General features: G+C 36.1%; 3 protein-coding genes across 9 annotated transcripts; 2 read left to right on the top strand and 1 right to left on the bottom strand.

The window, feature by feature from the left end:
- The first annotated feature begins 2,245 nt into the window (after positions 1–2,245).
- Positions 2,246–3,789, top strand: LOC105215726 (uncharacterized). 6 transcript variants are annotated; one of them, XM_011189799.3, is made up of 6 exons: positions 2,246–2,331; positions 2,754–2,825; positions 2,882–2,991; positions 3,054–3,266; positions 3,343–3,496; positions 3,557–3,789. In XM_011189799.3, exons 2-6 carry the CDS (start codon positions 2,780–2,782, stop codon positions 3,670–3,672), a joined length of 639 nt encoding a protein of 212 aa, XP_011188101.1. In that variant the 5' UTR covers positions 2,246–2,331; positions 2,754–2,779; the 3' UTR covers positions 3,673–3,789. The 6 variants fall into 6 exon arrangements, with proteins under 6 accessions (XP_011188101.1, XP_054092136.1, XP_011188099.1 ...); XM_054236161.1 differs by having other exon boundaries at positions 2,288–2,700; XM_011189797.3 differs by having other exon boundaries at positions 2,289–2,609.
- A 6,227-nt stretch (positions 3,790–10,016) lies between these two features.
- LOC105215722 (zinc finger protein 431-like) lies at positions 10,017–18,222 on the bottom strand. The gene is made up of 4 exons (XM_054236158.1): positions 17,310–18,222; positions 16,749–17,248; positions 14,480–14,603; positions 10,017–14,407 (listed from the first exon to the last, which is right to left on the bottom strand). The coding sequence occupies exons 1-3, from the start codon at positions 17,887–17,889 to the stop codon at positions 14,586–14,588; spliced, it is 1,098 nt and encodes a 365-aa protein (XP_054092133.1). The 5' UTR covers positions 17,890–18,222; the 3' UTR covers positions 10,017–14,407; positions 14,480–14,585.
- LOC105215721 (uncharacterized) lies at positions 13,791–16,617 on the top strand. 2 transcript variants are annotated; one of them, XM_054236159.1, is made up of 5 exons: positions 13,791–13,986; positions 14,050–14,159; positions 14,222–14,428; positions 14,511–14,664; positions 14,725–16,617. In XM_054236159.1, exons 1-5 carry the CDS (start codon positions 13,791–13,793, stop codon positions 14,838–14,840), a joined length of 783 nt encoding a protein of 260 aa, XP_054092134.1. In that variant the 3' UTR covers positions 14,841–16,617. The 2 variants fall into 2 exon arrangements, with proteins under 2 accessions (XP_054092134.1, XP_011188084.2); XM_011189782.3 differs by having other exon boundaries at positions 14,222–14,434.
- Positions 18,223–18,261: the final 39 nt, after the last annotated feature.

The following is an 18,261-nucleotide window of genomic DNA, read 5'->3' as shown; positions in this document are numbered from 1 at the left end:
ATCTTTCAATCGTTTCAACTACCGGTGCGTTCGACTTTATAAACTTTAAAACTGTATACGTCTGACGGGGATAATTGATTGAAACGGAAATTGATCAGTTATCAATCACAGAGAGAAATTTCTCTATTTCGAAACTCCTTCAACCACCAAAGGGAATTTTAGTTTTCTCGTACGCTGATGTTTGCACAATAATGACGTCGAGTGCTAGAATTGATGTTCGAAAGTGATGTCTTCGAGCTAAATCCTAAAAAGCGACCTTATTTACCAACTTGACGAAGAAGTATAGACTAAACCTTAACATTCACGGTGAGGATATACCGATATACGGTGAATAATAATACATCGGCGACTTAACGCAATACGACGACCAGACTGCGATGCGGACAGCTTCAGACAGTGGAGTCATTAACACCTTTCCTTGCCTCCCTCCCAGTTAATGGCGTCCTTGGAGTAAAACTAACCCGTACCAGACGAAGAGCTCGAGTTGCCACTTAAAATCAGAGTGACCCTTGCGCAAATTCGTTGTGAATACTGTAGCAGGTTAAACTTCTACTTATCCAGACTAAATTCCGACATACAAAATACATAAATTGCATGCAATGAGTCCACGCATGATACTAGTCACCTCTTTGTAACGCTCAACGAACCCAACTCATCCAACATTCATTTCCTTTTGGTTCGAACTTATCGAAACAAAACGTTTCCTGGGTCTCCCCTTAGATGACCTCGAAGACAACAGGGCTGGATAATCGTTAAAACAACAACAATGAAAAAGCTCAACTCACATAAACTTTTAAATAAAATATAAAACAAAAGCCTTCAAATTCATTATGGCTGGAATGCATAACTACGTTTTAATGATGTTTAATTCGAAAAAAATAACTCGTTCTAATAATTTATTTGACCAAGATTATTTTTTTCATTCAGTTGTAATGCAACTTCTTAGCTGATTCAAGGTCTCACATTGACTGACCACATGCATAGACGTATTGAGAAAAAATTGCCAAACATTATCTATGGGATTTAGATCTGTGCTGATAGGCGGCCATTTATTACGCTTAGTTTTTTTAGAAAAAAAATTTGCGCTCCGGTATTCGGAATGGATACCGGCGTTACCACAATACACAGTGGTTCGGCTTGTATGAAGGTGCGGTCATAAATACTTCCCGTTGAGATATCGCTATGAAATTTTCACCAAAAATCTAGAAAAATATTTTAAATATGTATATATTAAAAAATTGGCCCCATCGGACTACTAGGTCCTATATGTAGCTCCCATAGAACAGTAATTGGCATTATATGGCAATGATGCGCAAAAATACTTCTCATGGTCATAGTTGGAGCGTCAAAACTTTCAGTAAGGCTTTGTAAAAAACTGTAAGAAAGCGATACACAAGCTGGATATGATTTGTCGTTATAGTATAGTAAAAAAATTATGTTGGTAAAAAGCAAATTATCAACCAATTTGATACAGGTAATTTTTTTACTGCCATTCAACAGCCATATTATAATTAGAACAAAAACTTAAAATGTCTCCTCTAGTAAACCGTACACAGATTGAAATAACGACGATTTATCCAATCTTTTTCAGCCCAATTCTAATAAGTTTGAACTTACAAATAGTTAATTCAAAAGGCATTATTATTTTGACGATTGCGAATACATCCGCAACTTTCCGCACCCAACTTTAAAACTTTTACAAACACCTTAAGACTCTGCTAAATACTATATAAAATACAATTAAAGGGGGATCGCGGGGGAACACAATTAAAACTTTATGTAAACAAATAGAAGACGCAACAAAAAAAGTAAAAAAAATAGTTGATATAAAACACTTATTTCACTAAAAACACAACTCACGTTAGTCTTAATTAATTTCACAAGTTAAAATATATACCTTTAACTTCAAAATATATTAAAAATAATCTTGATTCGTTACCCTGATCAATTACCAGAACAAATTGAGGTTCGTTGTTGCTGCGATATTAAAAAAAAATTTTTTGATGTGCTTTAAAAAATGCAGGTATTCATGCGTTTAACTCTATTTTTAGAAAGTACCGTTAGATTTTTAGGAAAACCCGATTTGAAAATATGAAATTTGGGCTATTTAGAAGACATCAGTATACATTTTGACAAAAAATCGCGAGATGGATATTTTGATTTTTGGCCTATGGGGGAACCACTGTGCTTTAGTAGACTCAGTATATAATAGTAGCAAAAAAAGCGTTGCACATAACCCAAATACACCACTGTGGTGAGAAAATTAATGTAAACAAACCAAATGTTTTCGACTATTTTAATCAAGACGTTCGACGCCGGCTAAGTTCAATTGTGTGCAAACATTTTATGTTTCTAAAGTTAAGCTCTTCTAGTACCCTAAATAATGCAATACCTACCTTATTATAGCAATACACTTTTTACCGCGACTTTTTACAATCGGGGCACGATTTTAGTTACTGGGACGCCAAGATTTGATTGCAGAATGTAATGCAGAAAATAATTCTACACGAAAGAGCTAGTCAATCAATCACATAACACATGCATCACGCATGAGTGCGCCCATCGGCTGATGTTAACACTTAACTTCAACGCTTGATATCTCGTATACGGTGCGCGATATCAATTTTTTATTTTTTTTAAAGTGTTTATTTTGGGCTAATTAACATGTAATTAACAATGTCTACAAATCTTGCCGCCCCAGTAACTAAAATCTCCCCAAAATCGGTATGTTTTAATGAAATAATTCTTTTCAGTTCGTGAATTGGCTTTTCATTTTACAATGAGCAAAAGAAAAGCAAGTTCATCGTCGCCTGGTGGTCAAGCAGGTAAGTTGAAAATATATTTGTATTTACTCAATGAAAAATATACATATGTATTTCAGAAATTATTCAAAAGCTGGATGCGATAGAAACCCAACAAAAAGTAATATTGAAATTTTTAAGAAGTGTTGATGGCCGTCTCACTGGCATTGAAAAATCCATAAAAGATAATGTAAGGAATTGAATTTTACTTTTAATTTTAAAGTTAAACAAACACTTATTATATATTTCTAGATTCCAGACAAAGCGGAAGTACAAGCGCAAAGTAAATTGCTGCGCGAATGTCACGTTATAGTGTCAAAAACGCAACGTTCACTTAGCCGTATTACTGGTGAATTGGAGGACGAAGAATATACAGAACTTTCTGCGGAACTACCCATGACATCGGAGGTGGATGTGCGCTTTATTGAAGAAAAACTTCTAAAAAAAGAAAGCACAGAGGCTATGGTAATTAATTATCTGTCTTTTAAGTATACGAGTTGAATATAATACGGGTTTAATGTACTTTAAAATTGTGTAATAGATGCGGATAATGTTGAACGCTAAAGGTTTCAAAGGCAATGTTGACGGCGTACTGCGAATGCTGTTTTCAGATGAACTAATGTCCCATTACAATCTAGAGGGACGAATTAACAAAAAACCATTGTTGAAGCTTAAATCCGTAGGGTTAATTTTTGGTATGCTCAAATGTGCTATAAATATTCTAATACACTTTCTTACTAAACGTTTCTCTCTAGATATCTTTGCTGACATGGATAAAAATGCCATTTGCGAGGACATACGACGATATGTGGTCTTAAGCCACAATAGATTAAAGCAAAAAAGATATAAACTTAAGGCTGGGTTAGAATGAAAAACATGTAGTTCTATTATTAAATAAGAATATTGTATGTATTATAATTTTTAATGTGTTTTTTATACTATCGAAATATATTGCACATAATCGGCTAGTTTTGTTCATGAGTGGAAATCCTGTTATCTGTCTATCCGTCAAAGAGAGTAAAAATCTAGATAACTTACACGAGTTCCTTAAAACTTAAGAGGATGTTGGTATTGCCACGTCAACAATAATGATAAAACGAAACCACAAATTATTTTATACTAGTGAAATGCGATGCAGAGTATTCCTTCTAGTAAAGCATCTGTGAATAGTTTGTTTTAAAAAGATTTTGCGGCTCAACTGGTAAACTTTTTTTTATTATCCCTTGGAACATTACCTCGATATCTGTATTAATTTGAAAAAAGAAATAGTTATAATAATTTGTTTCACAAATTAATTTGTACAATTGATATTCGATACAGATATTTCCTTGTAGTAAAGCATCTATGTACATATGAATTGACCACGATTGGCTAAGGTATCATTTACGCGTCTTGGCATTGATTCAATGCATAACAAAATACTGAAGGTGGAATATTATTCTATTCTATTTATCAATTCTATTACAATGCAACTTCTTAGCTGATTCAAGGACTGATTGACCGACACATGTGTCGAGGTATTCGACGTTGAGTTGCCGGTGTGCCAAATAAAATAAGATGATTATTTTTAATATAAATTGATTGTAGTGTATTTGGGTGAGTGGGGTATATGATATACAATGTATGTGTGTGTGTATTAGTTATACAAATGAGTGGGTTTTAATGTACATATGTTGGTTAGATGGACGGGACAAGGACGGAAGAAGGTGGGTCCTTGTGACATCTACTACAGCGGCCATATAAAGGAGCGCAAATTTGGTGTTGGATTTGTGGTGGGAGAGAGACTCCGTCGCAGAGTCCTGGCATTCACCCCGGTGGATGAACGACTTGCCACAATCCGCATCAAAGCGAGGTTCTTCAACATATCGTTGATTTGCGCCCACGCCCCAACGGAAGAGAAGGACGATGTGACCAAAGATGCTTTCTATGAGCGCCTAGAACGCACCTATGAGCGCTGCCCCCGCCACGATGTAAAAGTCGTGCTTGGCGATTTTAACGCCAGGGTGGGTAAATAAGGTGTCTTTGGCACAACAGTCGGAAAATTCAGCCTCCATGACGAAACATCGCCAAACGGCCTGAGGCTGATCGACTTCGCTGGGGCCCGAAATATGGTAGTCTGTAGTACCAGATTCCAGCACAAGAAAATACATCAAGCTACTTGGCTGTCTCCTGATCGAAACACGCGGAACCAAATCGATCACGTTGTGATAGACGGAAGACATGTCTCCGTGTTTTAGACGTGCGTACGCTCCGAGGTCCAAATATAGACTCGGACCATTATCTGGTCGCAGCGAAGATACGCACCCGCCTCTGTGCAGCAAAGAATGCCCGTCAACAAACACAAGGAAGGTTCGACGTCGAAAAGCTGCAATCGCAACAGACAGCCACGAAATACTCTAATCGACTTGCACTCCTGCTCTCTGAGAGCACTCATCAGCATCTCGGTATAAGGGAACTGTGGAACGGCATCTCAAACTCACTGCGTACCGCTGCAGCCGAAACAATTGGTTTTCGGCAACGACAAAAAACAAGCTGGTACGATGAGGAGTGCCGTCTCGCAGCGGAGAGAAAACAGACTGCCTACCTCGCAACGTTGCAAATGACCACAACACGTGCGGGATGGGATAGATACCGAGAGCTGAAGAGAGAAGCGAGACGCATCTGCAGACAAAAAAAGAAAGAGGCCGAAATGCGTGAGTACGAAGAGCTTGAGAAGCTGGCAGACAGAGGGAATGCTCGAAAATTTTATGAAAAAATGAAGCGACTTAACGAAGGTTTCAAGACCGGAGCATCCTCATGTAGAGACCAAGGTGGTAATCTGGTAACCGATGTCCAGGGCATACTGGGATTATGGAGGGAACACTTCTCCGACCTGCTGAATGGCAGTGAGAGTACAACACCAGGAGATGGCGAACCCGATCCCCCAATCGATGACGATGGAACAGATGTTCCATTACCCGACCATGAAGAAATTCGAATAGCAATTACCCGCTTGAAGAACAACAAAGCAGCGGGGGCCGATAGATTGCCGGCAGAACTATTCAAATACGGCGGCGAAGAACTGATAAGGTGCATGCATCAGCTTCTTTGCAGAATATGGTCGGAAGAAAGCATGCCTGACGATTGGAATCTCAGTGTGCGTTGCCCAATCCATAAAAAGGGAGATCCCACAATCTGCGCCAATTACCGTGGGATCAGCCTCCTAAATATCGCATACAAGGTTCTATCGAGCGTACTGTGTGAAAGACTAAAGCCCACCGTCAACGAACTGATTGGACCTTATCAGTGTGGCTTTAGACCTGGAAAATCGACTCACTATCGTGCGACTTCTTTAACCTGATGCTGGAAAAAATTATAAGAGCTGCAGAGCTAAACCGAGAAGGTACAATCTTCTACAAGAGTGTACAGCTCCTGGCGTACGCCGATGATATTGATATCATCGGAAGCAACGACCGCGCCGTTTGTTCTGCTTTTTACCGCATGGATAAGGAGGCGAAGCGAATGGGTCTGGAGGTGAATGAGGACAAGACGAAATATCTCCTGTCATCAAACAAACAGTCGGCGCATTCGCGTCTTGGCTCCCACGTCACTGTTGACAGTCATAACTTCGAGGTCGTAGATAATTCCGTATACCTGGGAACCAGCATCAACAACACGAACAATGTCAGCCTCGAAATCCAGCGCAGAATAACTCTTGCCAACAGGTGCTACTTTGGACTGAGTAGGCAATTGAACAGTAAAGTCCTCTCTCGACGAACCAAAATCAAGCTCTACAAGTCGCTTATCATTCCCGTCCTGCTTTACGGTGCAGAAGCTTGGACGATGTCAACATCAGATAAGACGACACTAGGAGTTTTCGAGAGGAAAATTTTGCGTAAGATTTATGGTCCTCAGAACATTGACAACGGCGAATACCGCAGACGATGGAACGATGAGCTGTACGAGTTATACGACGACATTGACATAGTTCAGCGAATAAAAAGACAGCGGCAACGCTGGCTAGGTCATGTTGTCCGAATGGACGAAAACACTCCAGCCCTGAAAGTGTTCGATGCAGTACCCGCCGGAGGAAGCCGAGGAAGGGGAAGGCCTCCACTCCGTTGGAGGGACCAGGTGGAGAGCGACCTGGTTACACTTGGGATCTCCAACCGGCGCCGAACTGCGAAGGAGAGAGAGAGGTGTCGCACTATCGTCGATTCGGCTATAACCGGCTTAACATTTGCAACGCCAATCACATACATACATGTTGGTTAGTAGATCATTCACAATTTAGGATTAATTATAAACAATAGTTATGTAACCTTTTGCTTGGGTGGGTAATCCCGCGATGATTTGATGATCTTTTGTTGTGGTTGTTGGTTTCCTGGGGTGACTCGGTTTTGGCGCTTTCTGTCCGTCCGTGTTTACTCACTTTCTTGTTGGGTTATTGTTCTTACTGTTGTGTATATTCGCGGGTTATGTTGGCGCTGTTGTGCATTATGCATTGTCCTTTAATTCGTATTATAGGACAATGCAGGGTTGTGTTCATCTGGCATGAACAACCCCAGCAAGTCATGGGTACTAAAACTCCAACACATTCAAAGAAATTTTAATAACACCACTACATACACACATACGCAACAAAGGGTAAAATGTGCATAAACATTTAACTCAACTCTTCTCTCATACAGCACCCTGAATGATAGAAAGAAACAAACAAAGTTCTCGTGTTTGAACAAGTTTTGTTTTGATTTATATCATGGCTGGTTGTGAAGTATTATTTTGCGTGTTTTATTTAATTTAGTGATCTGTAGCCTAAATAAAGTTTTAAGTAAAACGTAAAATAAAAGTTTTCTAACAGCCTTATTCTGAAAAAACCTCATAACTGAGTTGTGAGGAAAAATTTGTGAGGTTTCTTGTGACGTATATTTTGTGAGTCTATTCTGGTTCGAACCTCATAAGAAAAAAGCTTAAAAAAGACACCAATTGAGGTGAAAAGCATTTTGCTGTCAAACAGTTGTTCCAAAAGAAAAAAATTCAAAATAAATACAAATTGATGTAAAATTTGTAAACAAATGAAACAAATGAAACTGCGTATTTACAGTCGAAAGTTAAAAAACAAAAGAATTATAAAACAAGTAAGGAAGATATGGTTTTTGAACCGCTCATTTAAAATTTTGTATACCATTTTGAGAGCAGCTCTTCTGTACCATCTTTACAATGAAATTTAAGGTTTCTGGTGGTTTTCCTTACTGAACTTACTGCATTTTTAGTAATTTTCAATATAACCTTTGTATGGGAGGTGGACGTGGTTATGACCCGATTTATTTCATTTTTGGACGGTATAAGCCGTCGGTAGACGGTATATAGCTTAATTAGTTTGCGAGATATGTACAAAAAATTTAGTAGTGGGCGGGGCCACGCCCAATTCCCCAAAAAAATTACATCCAAATATGCCCCTTCCTAGAACAATCCTTTATACCAAATTTTCGGTTATCGCCATTTTGTGGGCGTGGCAGTGGTCCGATTACGCACATTTTCGAACTTAACCTTCTTATGGTGCCAAGAAATACGTCCTCCAATTTCATTTTCATTAAGATATCTCAATTTTTACTCAAGTTACAGCTTGCACGGACGGACGGACAGACGTCCGGATTTGAACTTTTTTCGTCACCTTATCATTTTGATATATATAACCCTATATCTAACTCGTTTAGTTTTGGACTTGCAACCAACCGTTATGTAGACAAAACTATAATACTCTCGTAGCAACTTTGTTGCGAGAGTATAAAAATAACCTGGGTGTAAATCATCGTCTATAGAGGCTGTGCGTCAGTGTCATTTGCTTTACAAAAATAATACGTCCTTATCGGATCGTAGATGTGGTTGGCAGCAAATCGCTCAACAAATGAAAATGCAAGGTACGTCCATATTGCTCCAGATTCGGTAAAACACAATTATTCGATAACCGAACTTTTATAGAGGCCCTTATTTTCAAAGAACAATTCTCCATGCTCGTTATAGCACGCAAATATTTACACATTTGTTTACAAATATCCGATCCGATAAGGACGCATTATTTTTGTAAAGCAAAGGACACTGACGCACAGCCTCTATAGACGAAGATTTACACCCAGGTTATTTTTATACTCTCGCGACAAAGTTGCTACGAGAGTATTATAGTTTTGTCTACATAACGGTTGGTTGCAAGTCCAAAACTAAACGAGTTAAATATAGGGTTATATATATCAAAATGATAAGGTGACGAAAAAAGTTCAAATCCGGACGTCTGTCCGTCCGTCCGTGCAAGCTGTAACTTGAGTAAAAATTGAGATATCTTAATGAAAATGAAATTGGAGGACGTATTTCTTGGCACCATAAGAAGGTTAAGTTCGAAAATGTGCGTAATCGGACCATTGCCACTCCCACAAAATGGCGATAACCGAAAATTTGGTACAAAGGATTGTTCTAGGAAAGGTCATATTTGGATGTAATTTTTTTGGGGAATTGGGCGTGGCCCCGCCCACTACTATGTTTTTTGTACATATCTCGCAAACTAATTAAGCTATATCAAAGAAACTTTCTAGAGTCGTTTCTTTTAGGTACTACCTTATACCGTCCAAAAATGAAGGAAATCGGGTCATACGGCCCACCTCCCATACAAAGGTTATATTGAAAATTACTAAAAATGCAGTAAGTTCAGTAAGGAAAACAACCAGAAATCTTAAATTTCATTGTAAAGATGGTACAGAAGAGCTGCTCTCAAAATGGTATACAAAATTTTAAATGGGCGTGGTTCCGCATATCACAAAATCCAAAAACCTCACAATAGTGAGTGTGGTGATTTTTGTGAGGGCATGAGAATAGGGCTGTAAAGCCAAAATATGGAATTGAAGAGGGTGGATACAGTAATACTTCATTGCACTGTCAATTAGAAGCCAAAGATAACATAGAAGCTACGCCAACATTGGTCAACATCAAGGGCAAAACCATTGAATACGTAAATAATTGTTGAATATAATAATATTATCTTGCTTTAAATTCTAATTAATTTTCCATACAGACTTATCCAACCTCATATGGCGCGTTAAAGGTACGCAAACTTATTGGTGTCACTTATGATAGCAGTGTAGAACTTTCGAAGCGATGGAATATGTGCTGCAAGCAAATCCAGAACTATGGATGCAAACGCTGCTACATGGAACACAAATCATTTACACACCAGATATGTATGTATTAGGTTTAATGTCACTTTTTTACGTGCAATTAAACCTTTTGGTCAACACAAGCACAAGAATTGGAACCACATGGTTTAGGTGATTTTGTAACCGTTTATCGTCGCGACGTGTGTCAACTGGGTTTTGCCAATGAGCTAGAGGGCAAAGCAGATGCAGTATTTTTAGGACTTACCAGCACCTCAGTTGGCCATACCAGCAGCTGAAACATAGAAATCAGAGGATAAATTTAAGTGAATGTTTGTGATCATAGAAATTTAAAAACTTCTTGTATGTTCAATTAGGAGGACTTTTTTGATTAATTTTCACCTTGTATTGAGAAATCATAACGTTGTTATATCGCTTTACAAGGACATGGATTCACCGAAATTAGTTCAATGGAAATACTACAGCAAGAGCATGGATGTTAAGACTAGCACGTTGCCAGTGTTAGATTTAGAATTCCTGAAACATAAGGTAATTATTACCAACTTTTATGTTGTAAAAATTCTAATTTTACTTTATATTTCTCCTCCCAGAAAATGGACGAATCTAGTACTAATGAAATTAATGAAAGAACAGATCTTCCAAATCACCTAAGGAAACCAAAATAGTCCTCACATAATGTGCGCAGCTTACACTTCCAGGCCGCTCGGGGTATTTGACATTTGCCACTCTTCCTCCAGCCTTTGTCAGATAGCAAAAATTGTTCAAATATTCAATACGTTTACATATGTATATAGTGAAGTACGATAATACATTTATAAAGTAAATATAATAATAAACACCTAAATGGCATGATATTTTAAATAAATATGAAATATAATTAATGATTTTGTTATTAAATTCTCATTTGGGATTTTAGTAGAACTAACCGAAAATAGCAGGTATAGTTTCTGGTCTTTTGTGGGTCGCAGTACTGAAACTGCACATGTAGTTTTGGTTCGCAGTATTGGGTCTTTCATCCGTGATTGTACCAATACCATTCCCCAAATTGTGCAAGAGGTATATATACATTGCTAAATGATGAATGTAATGTGCAAGAAAGGGATGAACGATCACACGTACACAATAGTTTCGGGTACTTTTGTCAATTCGCCCTTAAGAATGGCATAGAAACTTTCATTGAAACTGCGGGTACCGCTCCCTGGCATTTCACCGGAGAATTCGCCGGTACCTGTCTTGCAGGGACATGTATAGACGTGTTGAGATAAAATTGCCCTTTGCATTATCTATGAGATATATATTTGACAAATGTGACACCAAAAATCTTGGGATTATTCACAGTCGGTATTGGTGTGCCATAGACGTGAATATTAATATTTAGACTGTACTCTTTCGTCCAATTGGTAAAAAGGGTCGCCAAGGATTCAGCGGGTGCGAGTGCCATGCTCCTCGCAGAGAAGAAACTAGAAAGTTCGAGGAGGTAGTCGTTCACTTTCGAACACATGTCATCAATACCAGGGATTTAGATCTGTGCTGATAGGCGGCCATTTATTATGCTTAATTTTTTTAGAAAACAAATTTTTAGCTCCGGTATATGGATACCGGCGTTACCAGAATAGTAGCAAAAAACCTTGCACACAACCCAAATACACCACTGTGGTGAGAAAATTAATGTAAACAAACCAAATGTTTTGGACTAAAACCACAGTACATAAAATAGAAAACCTTATTCGTGGGGAATTCTCGGTGGTAAGATAGCCGGCTAGTAAGATGGCGGCTATATCTTGGAAAAAACGCAGTGCTGTATATATTGAGTACTTCATTTTAGTAAAACTTTAGTCATAAAATAGCAAATATTATGTACATATACTGGTGGCCACATAATTAGGGACAAAATAAAGTTGAGTAGTTTAACTCACGTTTCAGTTCAATGTTTTTAGCACTAAATTTTCGCCTAGAGACCCACTGTAAATTGCAACGGTATATTATAACTGTGCTCAAAAATGTAGCACGTTTTTGAGTGAAAAATTTATACACTTTTTCTAAAATTCGGCGGTTTGATGAGTTTATTGTATTTGGAGTGTGCTGGTGCTTGGTCACATAATTAAGGACACCAATTTTTTTTATTGGATTTTTTATTATTTTAACACAAAAACTTGCGGTAAGTTGTATAAATCATTTGTATATTAACTAAATATTCAATATCAAATAAAATAACTGTTAGATATGGGTCGAAAGAGAATTCCAGGATTGAGGAAAATGATTATTTACAAGTACGTGAAGGAAAAAATGTCCATTAGAGCCGTAGCGAAGGAACTTTTATGCTCAAAATCAATGGTTCACAATGCTTTGATTCATTCCGGAGGACAGGGAGTAAAATAAGAAACGGCCCAGAAAACTTCCAGGCAAATTCTTGGCACGATAAAGGATCAACTGACCAACGATGTATCAACACGAACCATCAGATGTCGTCTTCTTGAATCGCAAGAACAAAACCGCACGTATCAAACAAAAACTTAAAGAGTCGTATTAAATTTGCAAAGGAGTATATCGGAAAACCCTTAGATTTTTGGAAACAAATACTGTTGAGCGATGAATCCAAGTTTAATTTATTTGGTTCAGATGGGAAACAATTTGTTCGTTAAATTTTCAATAAATCTATACCTTAGAAGATAATAAATATGGTAACTGAAGTTTAAAAAAATATGTCGCTTTTAAATTATAAAATAAACCAATATTTTAAAAGAAAACGGAGTGTCCTTAATTATGTGACCACCAGTGTATATAGCTGTCTTATATAAAGCGAAATTATTTATTTATACTATATTTCAATTATAGAAGATTTTAACATCAATGTGTGCCATATTATTGCAAAAAAAATATAAAATGTTGATGAGATATTTCATAAGTGGTGAGAATAAAATACAGCTCTCATAAAAGTACTTCTCTGTGGTACGTTATTTTTGGCCACATTTATTTAAACTTAACTGGCACAAAATTAGCAAAAAACCCATTTTTGCTAGTTTTTACTTAAATTATTACAAATAATTATATTTAAAATACTTTGAATTGCAAAACTTGGAAGTACACAAAAGTTTTTTAAGCTTGAAATGATACGTGGTTGCCTCCTTATTAAACATTTTTAAAACAAAATATGTCATGATCCTAAATACAATATTTAAAAATTAGTTGAATCGCGTTATACACTTGTAAATAAAATATAACTAACTTATCAATAAATAACACTTAATACCACCATAAAATTTAATAAATATCCGAAATAATTTATAATAATTCCAAAAATAATGAAAGAATTTATTTTATTTAATAATAATTTAAGTACTGTTCATCGGACTTTAAAAGTTTTGTGAAGATTAAATGCTAGCACAACACCCTAATTACCACAATTGTAGCAAAAAAGGCGTAGCACACAACCCAAGTACGCCTCGGTGGTGTGTTAAAAGATGAAAATTAATGTAAACAAAAAAAGGTTTTCTACTGTATATACTGAGAATAAAACAATTGACATTATTCAGAAGATTGGAGAATTTATTATTTATAGCGCCAAAAACAAATCGAGGCAAGTTGTAGATTAATAATGACGTTCTTTTAGTACCCTAAATAATGCAATAACTACCTTATTGTTTAATATGATTTAAACGAATTGTATGTTTATGTATTCAAGTGGTCACTGAGTCAATTTCATATGAACAATTGTGTGATCAACTTTTCTACTGTTTTTTAATGTTAAAAATATTATATAAAATATGTGCGAAATGTTATTTTTTTAATACTAAGCAATTTTAAAATCTTCTTAATCGATTTTTCAGTTCGTGACTTGGATTTTATAATGAACAAAAAAACCTTTTCAAATCTCTTAAGCAAGGAAGAATCGAAATTTGAAGCTTCGGCGACAAAATTTCGAAAACTGAATGAATCAGTTCGAGAAGTTTCAAATAAGACGTTCGATATGCACGATTTAGGAAATAGTGATCACATATCCAATGTAAGCGGAGTAAGTTCATCGTCGTCTGGTAGTCAGACAGGTAAGTTGAACATTTATTTGTATTTACTCAATAAGAATATTGAATACTCAACAAGGATTTCAGAAATTATTCAGAAGATGGTTGCGATGGAAACCCGACAAAAAGAAATATTGAAATTTTTAAGAAGTGTTGAAGGCCGTCTCACTGGAATTGAAAAATCACTAAAAGATAATGTAAGGAATAGAATTTGACTTTTAATTTTAAAGTGAAACAAATACTTATTTTATAGTTCTAGATGCCTGACAAAGCGGAAGTACAAGCGCAAAATAAATTGCTGCGCGAATGTCACGTCGAAGTGTCAAAAACGCAACGTTCACTTAGCCGTATTACTGGTGACTTAGAGGACGAAGAATATACAGAACTCGCTTCGGAACTACCCATGACATCGGAGGTGGATGTGCGCTTTATTGAAGAAAAACTTCTAAAAAAAGAAAGCACAGAGGTTATGGTAATTAATTATCTGTATTTTAAGTATACGAGTTGAATGTAATACAGGTTTAATGTTCTTCCATATTGTGTATTAGATGCGGATAATGATGAACGCAAAAGGCTTCAAAGGCAATATTGACGGCGTACTGCGAAGGCTGTTTTCAGATGACCTAATGTACCATTACAATCTAGAGGGGCGAAATAACAAAAAAACATTGTTGAAGCTTAAATCCGCAGGGTTAATTTTTGGTATGCTTAAATGTGCTACAAGCATTCTAACACACTTTTTTACTAAACGTTATACTCTAGATATTTTTCCTGACATGGATAAAAATGCCATTTGCGAGGAGATACGACGATATGTGGTCTTGAGCCACAATAGATATAACCAAAAAAAATACAAACTTAAGGCTGAATTAGAATGAAAAACGTGTAGTTCCAATGATTAAATAAGCTTATATTAATGTTTTTAATTTGTTTTTTATACTTTCGTAATATATTACTGAATAAAAAGTTTTGTTCACATAACCGCTGTTTGCAAGACCTACAACTATGATCGGGATGATAAGAGGAGTAGAAATACTTATTTCCATATTATTTAATGTATTAATTAATTTCAATATTTAGTTTGCATTTTATAAAAAATTGAATAGCGACAAGTGAATACCTTTTTTATGTACAGAGGTAGTCAAAATTATTTACACATCGGACGTTTTTTTACAAGTTTCACACAAAAAGCTTTCGCTTGTTGTTGTTGTTGTCGCAGGGTAACAAAATGCTATGTTGTTGTAAGCCCTGATCTATTCCCGAGAGAATGAAGTCGGTTTGGCAAGAATAGCTAGAAATATGGCTGAGAAATAAGCAAATGAACTGAAGACTCGCAGTAGTCAAAAGTATTTACAAACAGTTTTTTTGCATCAAAAGTATTTACACATGGCGACTTAGCCTTTATCCTTGGATTTGGTTTAAGCAAGAGAACTAATTGGATTCTATTGCATTCATAACAACCTAACTCAGCCTTACAATAGAAAAATTGGTAAATAAAATGTCGAAAACAAAGGAATTATCGATTATAACTAGAATGGAGACTGTGCCTAAGTTTAAGACTCGGGTTTCGGCTTCGGAGTTGGTTAAAATTTATAGAATTTGATGGAATACTGTTTATAATGTTATTAAAAAGAAGGAGACGAACAATTGCAAGGATACTTTAAAGAGTACTGGGCAGAAACCTGAAATAACTCCAAGATAATGTAGAAATTTAGTAGGAACTGTCATGCAAAATCTCACAATTAGTCCTGTTAATATTGCAGCAGCATCGAATCAGCATATTGCATGAACAGTCAATGATGCTACACTGTTAAGGACATTTAAAAATAGTAACATAAATACCTACGTTATGCATAAAGTGGTCAATATTTCCGAAACCAAAAAAGCGATATTCCACTCATTTGCCTTAAATTGCATCTTTTTCTTACTTCTGTTTTGAAGATTTGGTACTAATTTAGGGACCCTAAATCATCTGGATATATCAGAATTCACATGACCAAGTCATTGTAGTGGTCCGTCGGCCTTTTCCAACTATTGACTACATTTTACAACAGGACAATGCTCCATTTCATGAAGGATCTTTACCTACAAAAGTTTTAAATGAAGCAAATCAAGTTGACCTCCGCACAGCCCTGACCAAAACTTTAGTCAAAATGTTTGGTCTTTCGTGAAATATCAGAGGACAATTGATATAATAACCGAAAACGCCGAAATTACCGACATTTGGTCTAAATTAACTGTTAACTTAGCGCCCAATTGTGCTGAATCAATTCGGACCATAAAGCAAGCTGTTATTGATGCCAATGGTAATGTAACCTATTATGAATCTATCGCCTTAGAATAGGAATTTATACTGAACATTAAAATTTGATAATCATCATTAAAAAACAACAGGATAATCCATGTCAAGTTGTGTGTAAATACTTTTGACGCAAAAAAATGTGTGTAAATACTTTTGACCACTGCGGGTCTTCCGTTCATTTGCTTATTTCTCAGCCATATTTCTAGCTATTCTTGCCAAACCGACTTCATTCGCTCGGGAATAGATCAGGGCTTACAACAACATAACATTTTGTTACCCTGCGACAACAACAACAAGCGAAAGCTTTTTGTGTGAAACGTCCGATGTGTAAATAATTTTGACTACCTCTGTAAAGTTTATAATAGTTATAAAATACTTAGATCTGCGTACTGGGATCTGTAAGCTGTCGACTTATATCGCCAAGGCAATGTAGCTTTTGATGGCGTTTTAAATTCCATGCAGTTCTAAATTTAAAGTCGCAAACCTGACATATGTGGCTGCGAACATCTTTATGAATCAGCATGTGTTTTTGGAGAAACGCCTTCGATATATACTTGTTACCGCATTCAAGACATTGGTGTTTCTTGTCCATGCGATGTGTCATCATATGTCGTTGAAGCATTCTACGAGTTGACATCATTTTCGAGCATATGGAACACTTAAGTTCTTCGTGGGTCATTTTATGCGTCTTCAAGAGTACAGATGATGCTAACGAAGCACCACATATTTCACATCGTAACTGATCTGAATAGTGAACTTTGGACAAATGCGCATTATGTTCGTCTTCGGATGGAAAACTTTTTTGACACTGTTGACACGAGTATATAGTTTTTTTACTTTTTGTGTGAATTAGTTTCAAATGAATTTCAAAGGCATCATCCGATGGGAAGTTTTTATCACAGCGCCAACAAAACCTAAACTTTGTTCTTGGCATACGTTCAATAGTTATCAAGGATTTTCGAAGATGTTCTGTAGTTTCTCGACCTATTCAAAAAAATTTGAAATTAATGCAAATTACTTCATTAAATTAATAGTAATTTTTTACCGTTTGAGTTAATTGAGCAATCTGATGACCACTCATCTTCAAAATTTTCGATTGGTTGAATAACTTTAACAAATTCGTCTTCTGACGAATTTAACGCTATATATTCATCATCTGAATTAATAATTTTAACAAACTCGTCATCCGAATGATGTGAATTAGATTCTTCGTTAATTACATGTTTAGTTGGTAGGTCAGACGAGTTTGAATTCTTTTCCAGAGATTCAATAATTACAAAATACTCTACACCGTCTGGTGTGTTAGTTTTATCTTGTACTCTACTTAGAAACTCATTCCGTTTAATAGAAACGGATTGTACGGCGTTATAGTACTCCTCAAGAGATTTTACACAAGAGTCACATATGTAATTATTTGATGGATCCTCACCAACTATTAATTGATATTTATCCATAGAATCAAAACATTGAAGCAGTAGATCACTTAATAAAATAGGTGGTTCTCCAATGAATGCTTTTTCCACCAAAGTTAGTGATGTAGAATGATCCTGACATACACAACATGTTTTAACAATTTGTATCTCACTAATTGAAATTTTCAAGTCATTCTCTGAATTACATTTCATATTTGTTGGAAAATGAATAAATGCTATGGTAAACAATATATGATAAATAAAGAATATTGTCCATAGAGGAAGTCAGTTGCATTAGATTACAGCTGTTTATATTATCGATAAATATATATTCTATTACGTTACGTTACGCCACATCCATTGTATATGTATTTAGGTTTCTACAATGGCCACATCAGCGCAAACAATAACAATTGCCCATCAGATTTATTAATAAATTGTAATATATTTGAAAGTATATTGTAACGGGGTGACCAAAACAATCGCCTACGTTGAAACTAAACTCTGAGTTCGCTTACTCTTTATCAAATAAAAGTCACTATTTGATGGCTATAAAATTATTTCTAATTCAAACAACTTACCACT

Source organism: Zeugodacus cucurbitae, chromosome 2 (assembly GCF_028554725.1).
Source record: "Zeugodacus cucurbitae isolate PBARC_wt_2022May chromosome 2, idZeuCucr1.2, whole genome shotgun sequence".
In the NCBI taxonomy this organism is placed as follows: Eukaryota; Metazoa; Arthropoda; class Insecta; order Diptera; family Tephritidae; genus Zeugodacus; species Zeugodacus cucurbitae.
Note: the sequence above shows the minus strand (reverse complement) of the source record. Positions and strands in the feature narration are given on the sequence as shown.

What these genes read in the sequence shown, in the direction of transcription:
- LOC105215722 (XM_054236158.1), bottom strand. Translation starts at nt 17,889, where the DNA reads ATGAAATGTAATTCAGAGAATGACTTGAAAATTTCAATTAGTGAGATA. An exon ending in TTGCTCAATTAACTCAAACG is followed by an intron (nt 17,249 to 17,309) that starts GTAAAAAATTAC and finishes TTTTTTGAATAG; the next exon opens with GTCGAGAAACTACAGAACAT.
- LOC105215726 (XM_011189799.3), top strand. Translation starts at nt 2,780, where the DNA reads ATGAGCAAAAGAAAAGCAAGTTCATCGTCGCCTGGTGGTCAAGCAG. An exon ending in AAGAAAGCACAGAGGCTATG is followed by an intron (nt 3,267 to 3,342) that starts GTAATTAATTAT and finishes ATTGTGTAATAG; the next exon opens with ATGCGGATAATGTTGAACGC. An exon ending in ATCCGTAGGGTTAATTTTTG is followed by an intron (nt 3,497 to 3,556) that starts GTATGCTCAAAT and finishes GTTTCTCTCTAG; the next exon opens with ATATCTTTGCTGACATGGAT.
- LOC105215721 (XM_011189782.3), top strand. Translation starts at nt 13,791, where the DNA reads ATGAACAAAAAAACCTTTTCAAATCTCTTAAGCAAGGAAGAATCGAAA. An exon ending in GTCGTCTGGTAGTCAGACAG is followed by an intron (nt 13,987 to 14,049) that starts GTAAGTTGAACA and finishes CAAGGATTTCAG; the next exon opens with AAATTATTCAGAAGATGGTT. An exon ending in AAGAAAGCACAGAGGTTATG is followed by an intron (nt 14,435 to 14,510) that starts GTAATTAATTAT and finishes ATTGTGTATTAG; the next exon opens with ATGCGGATAATGATGAACGC.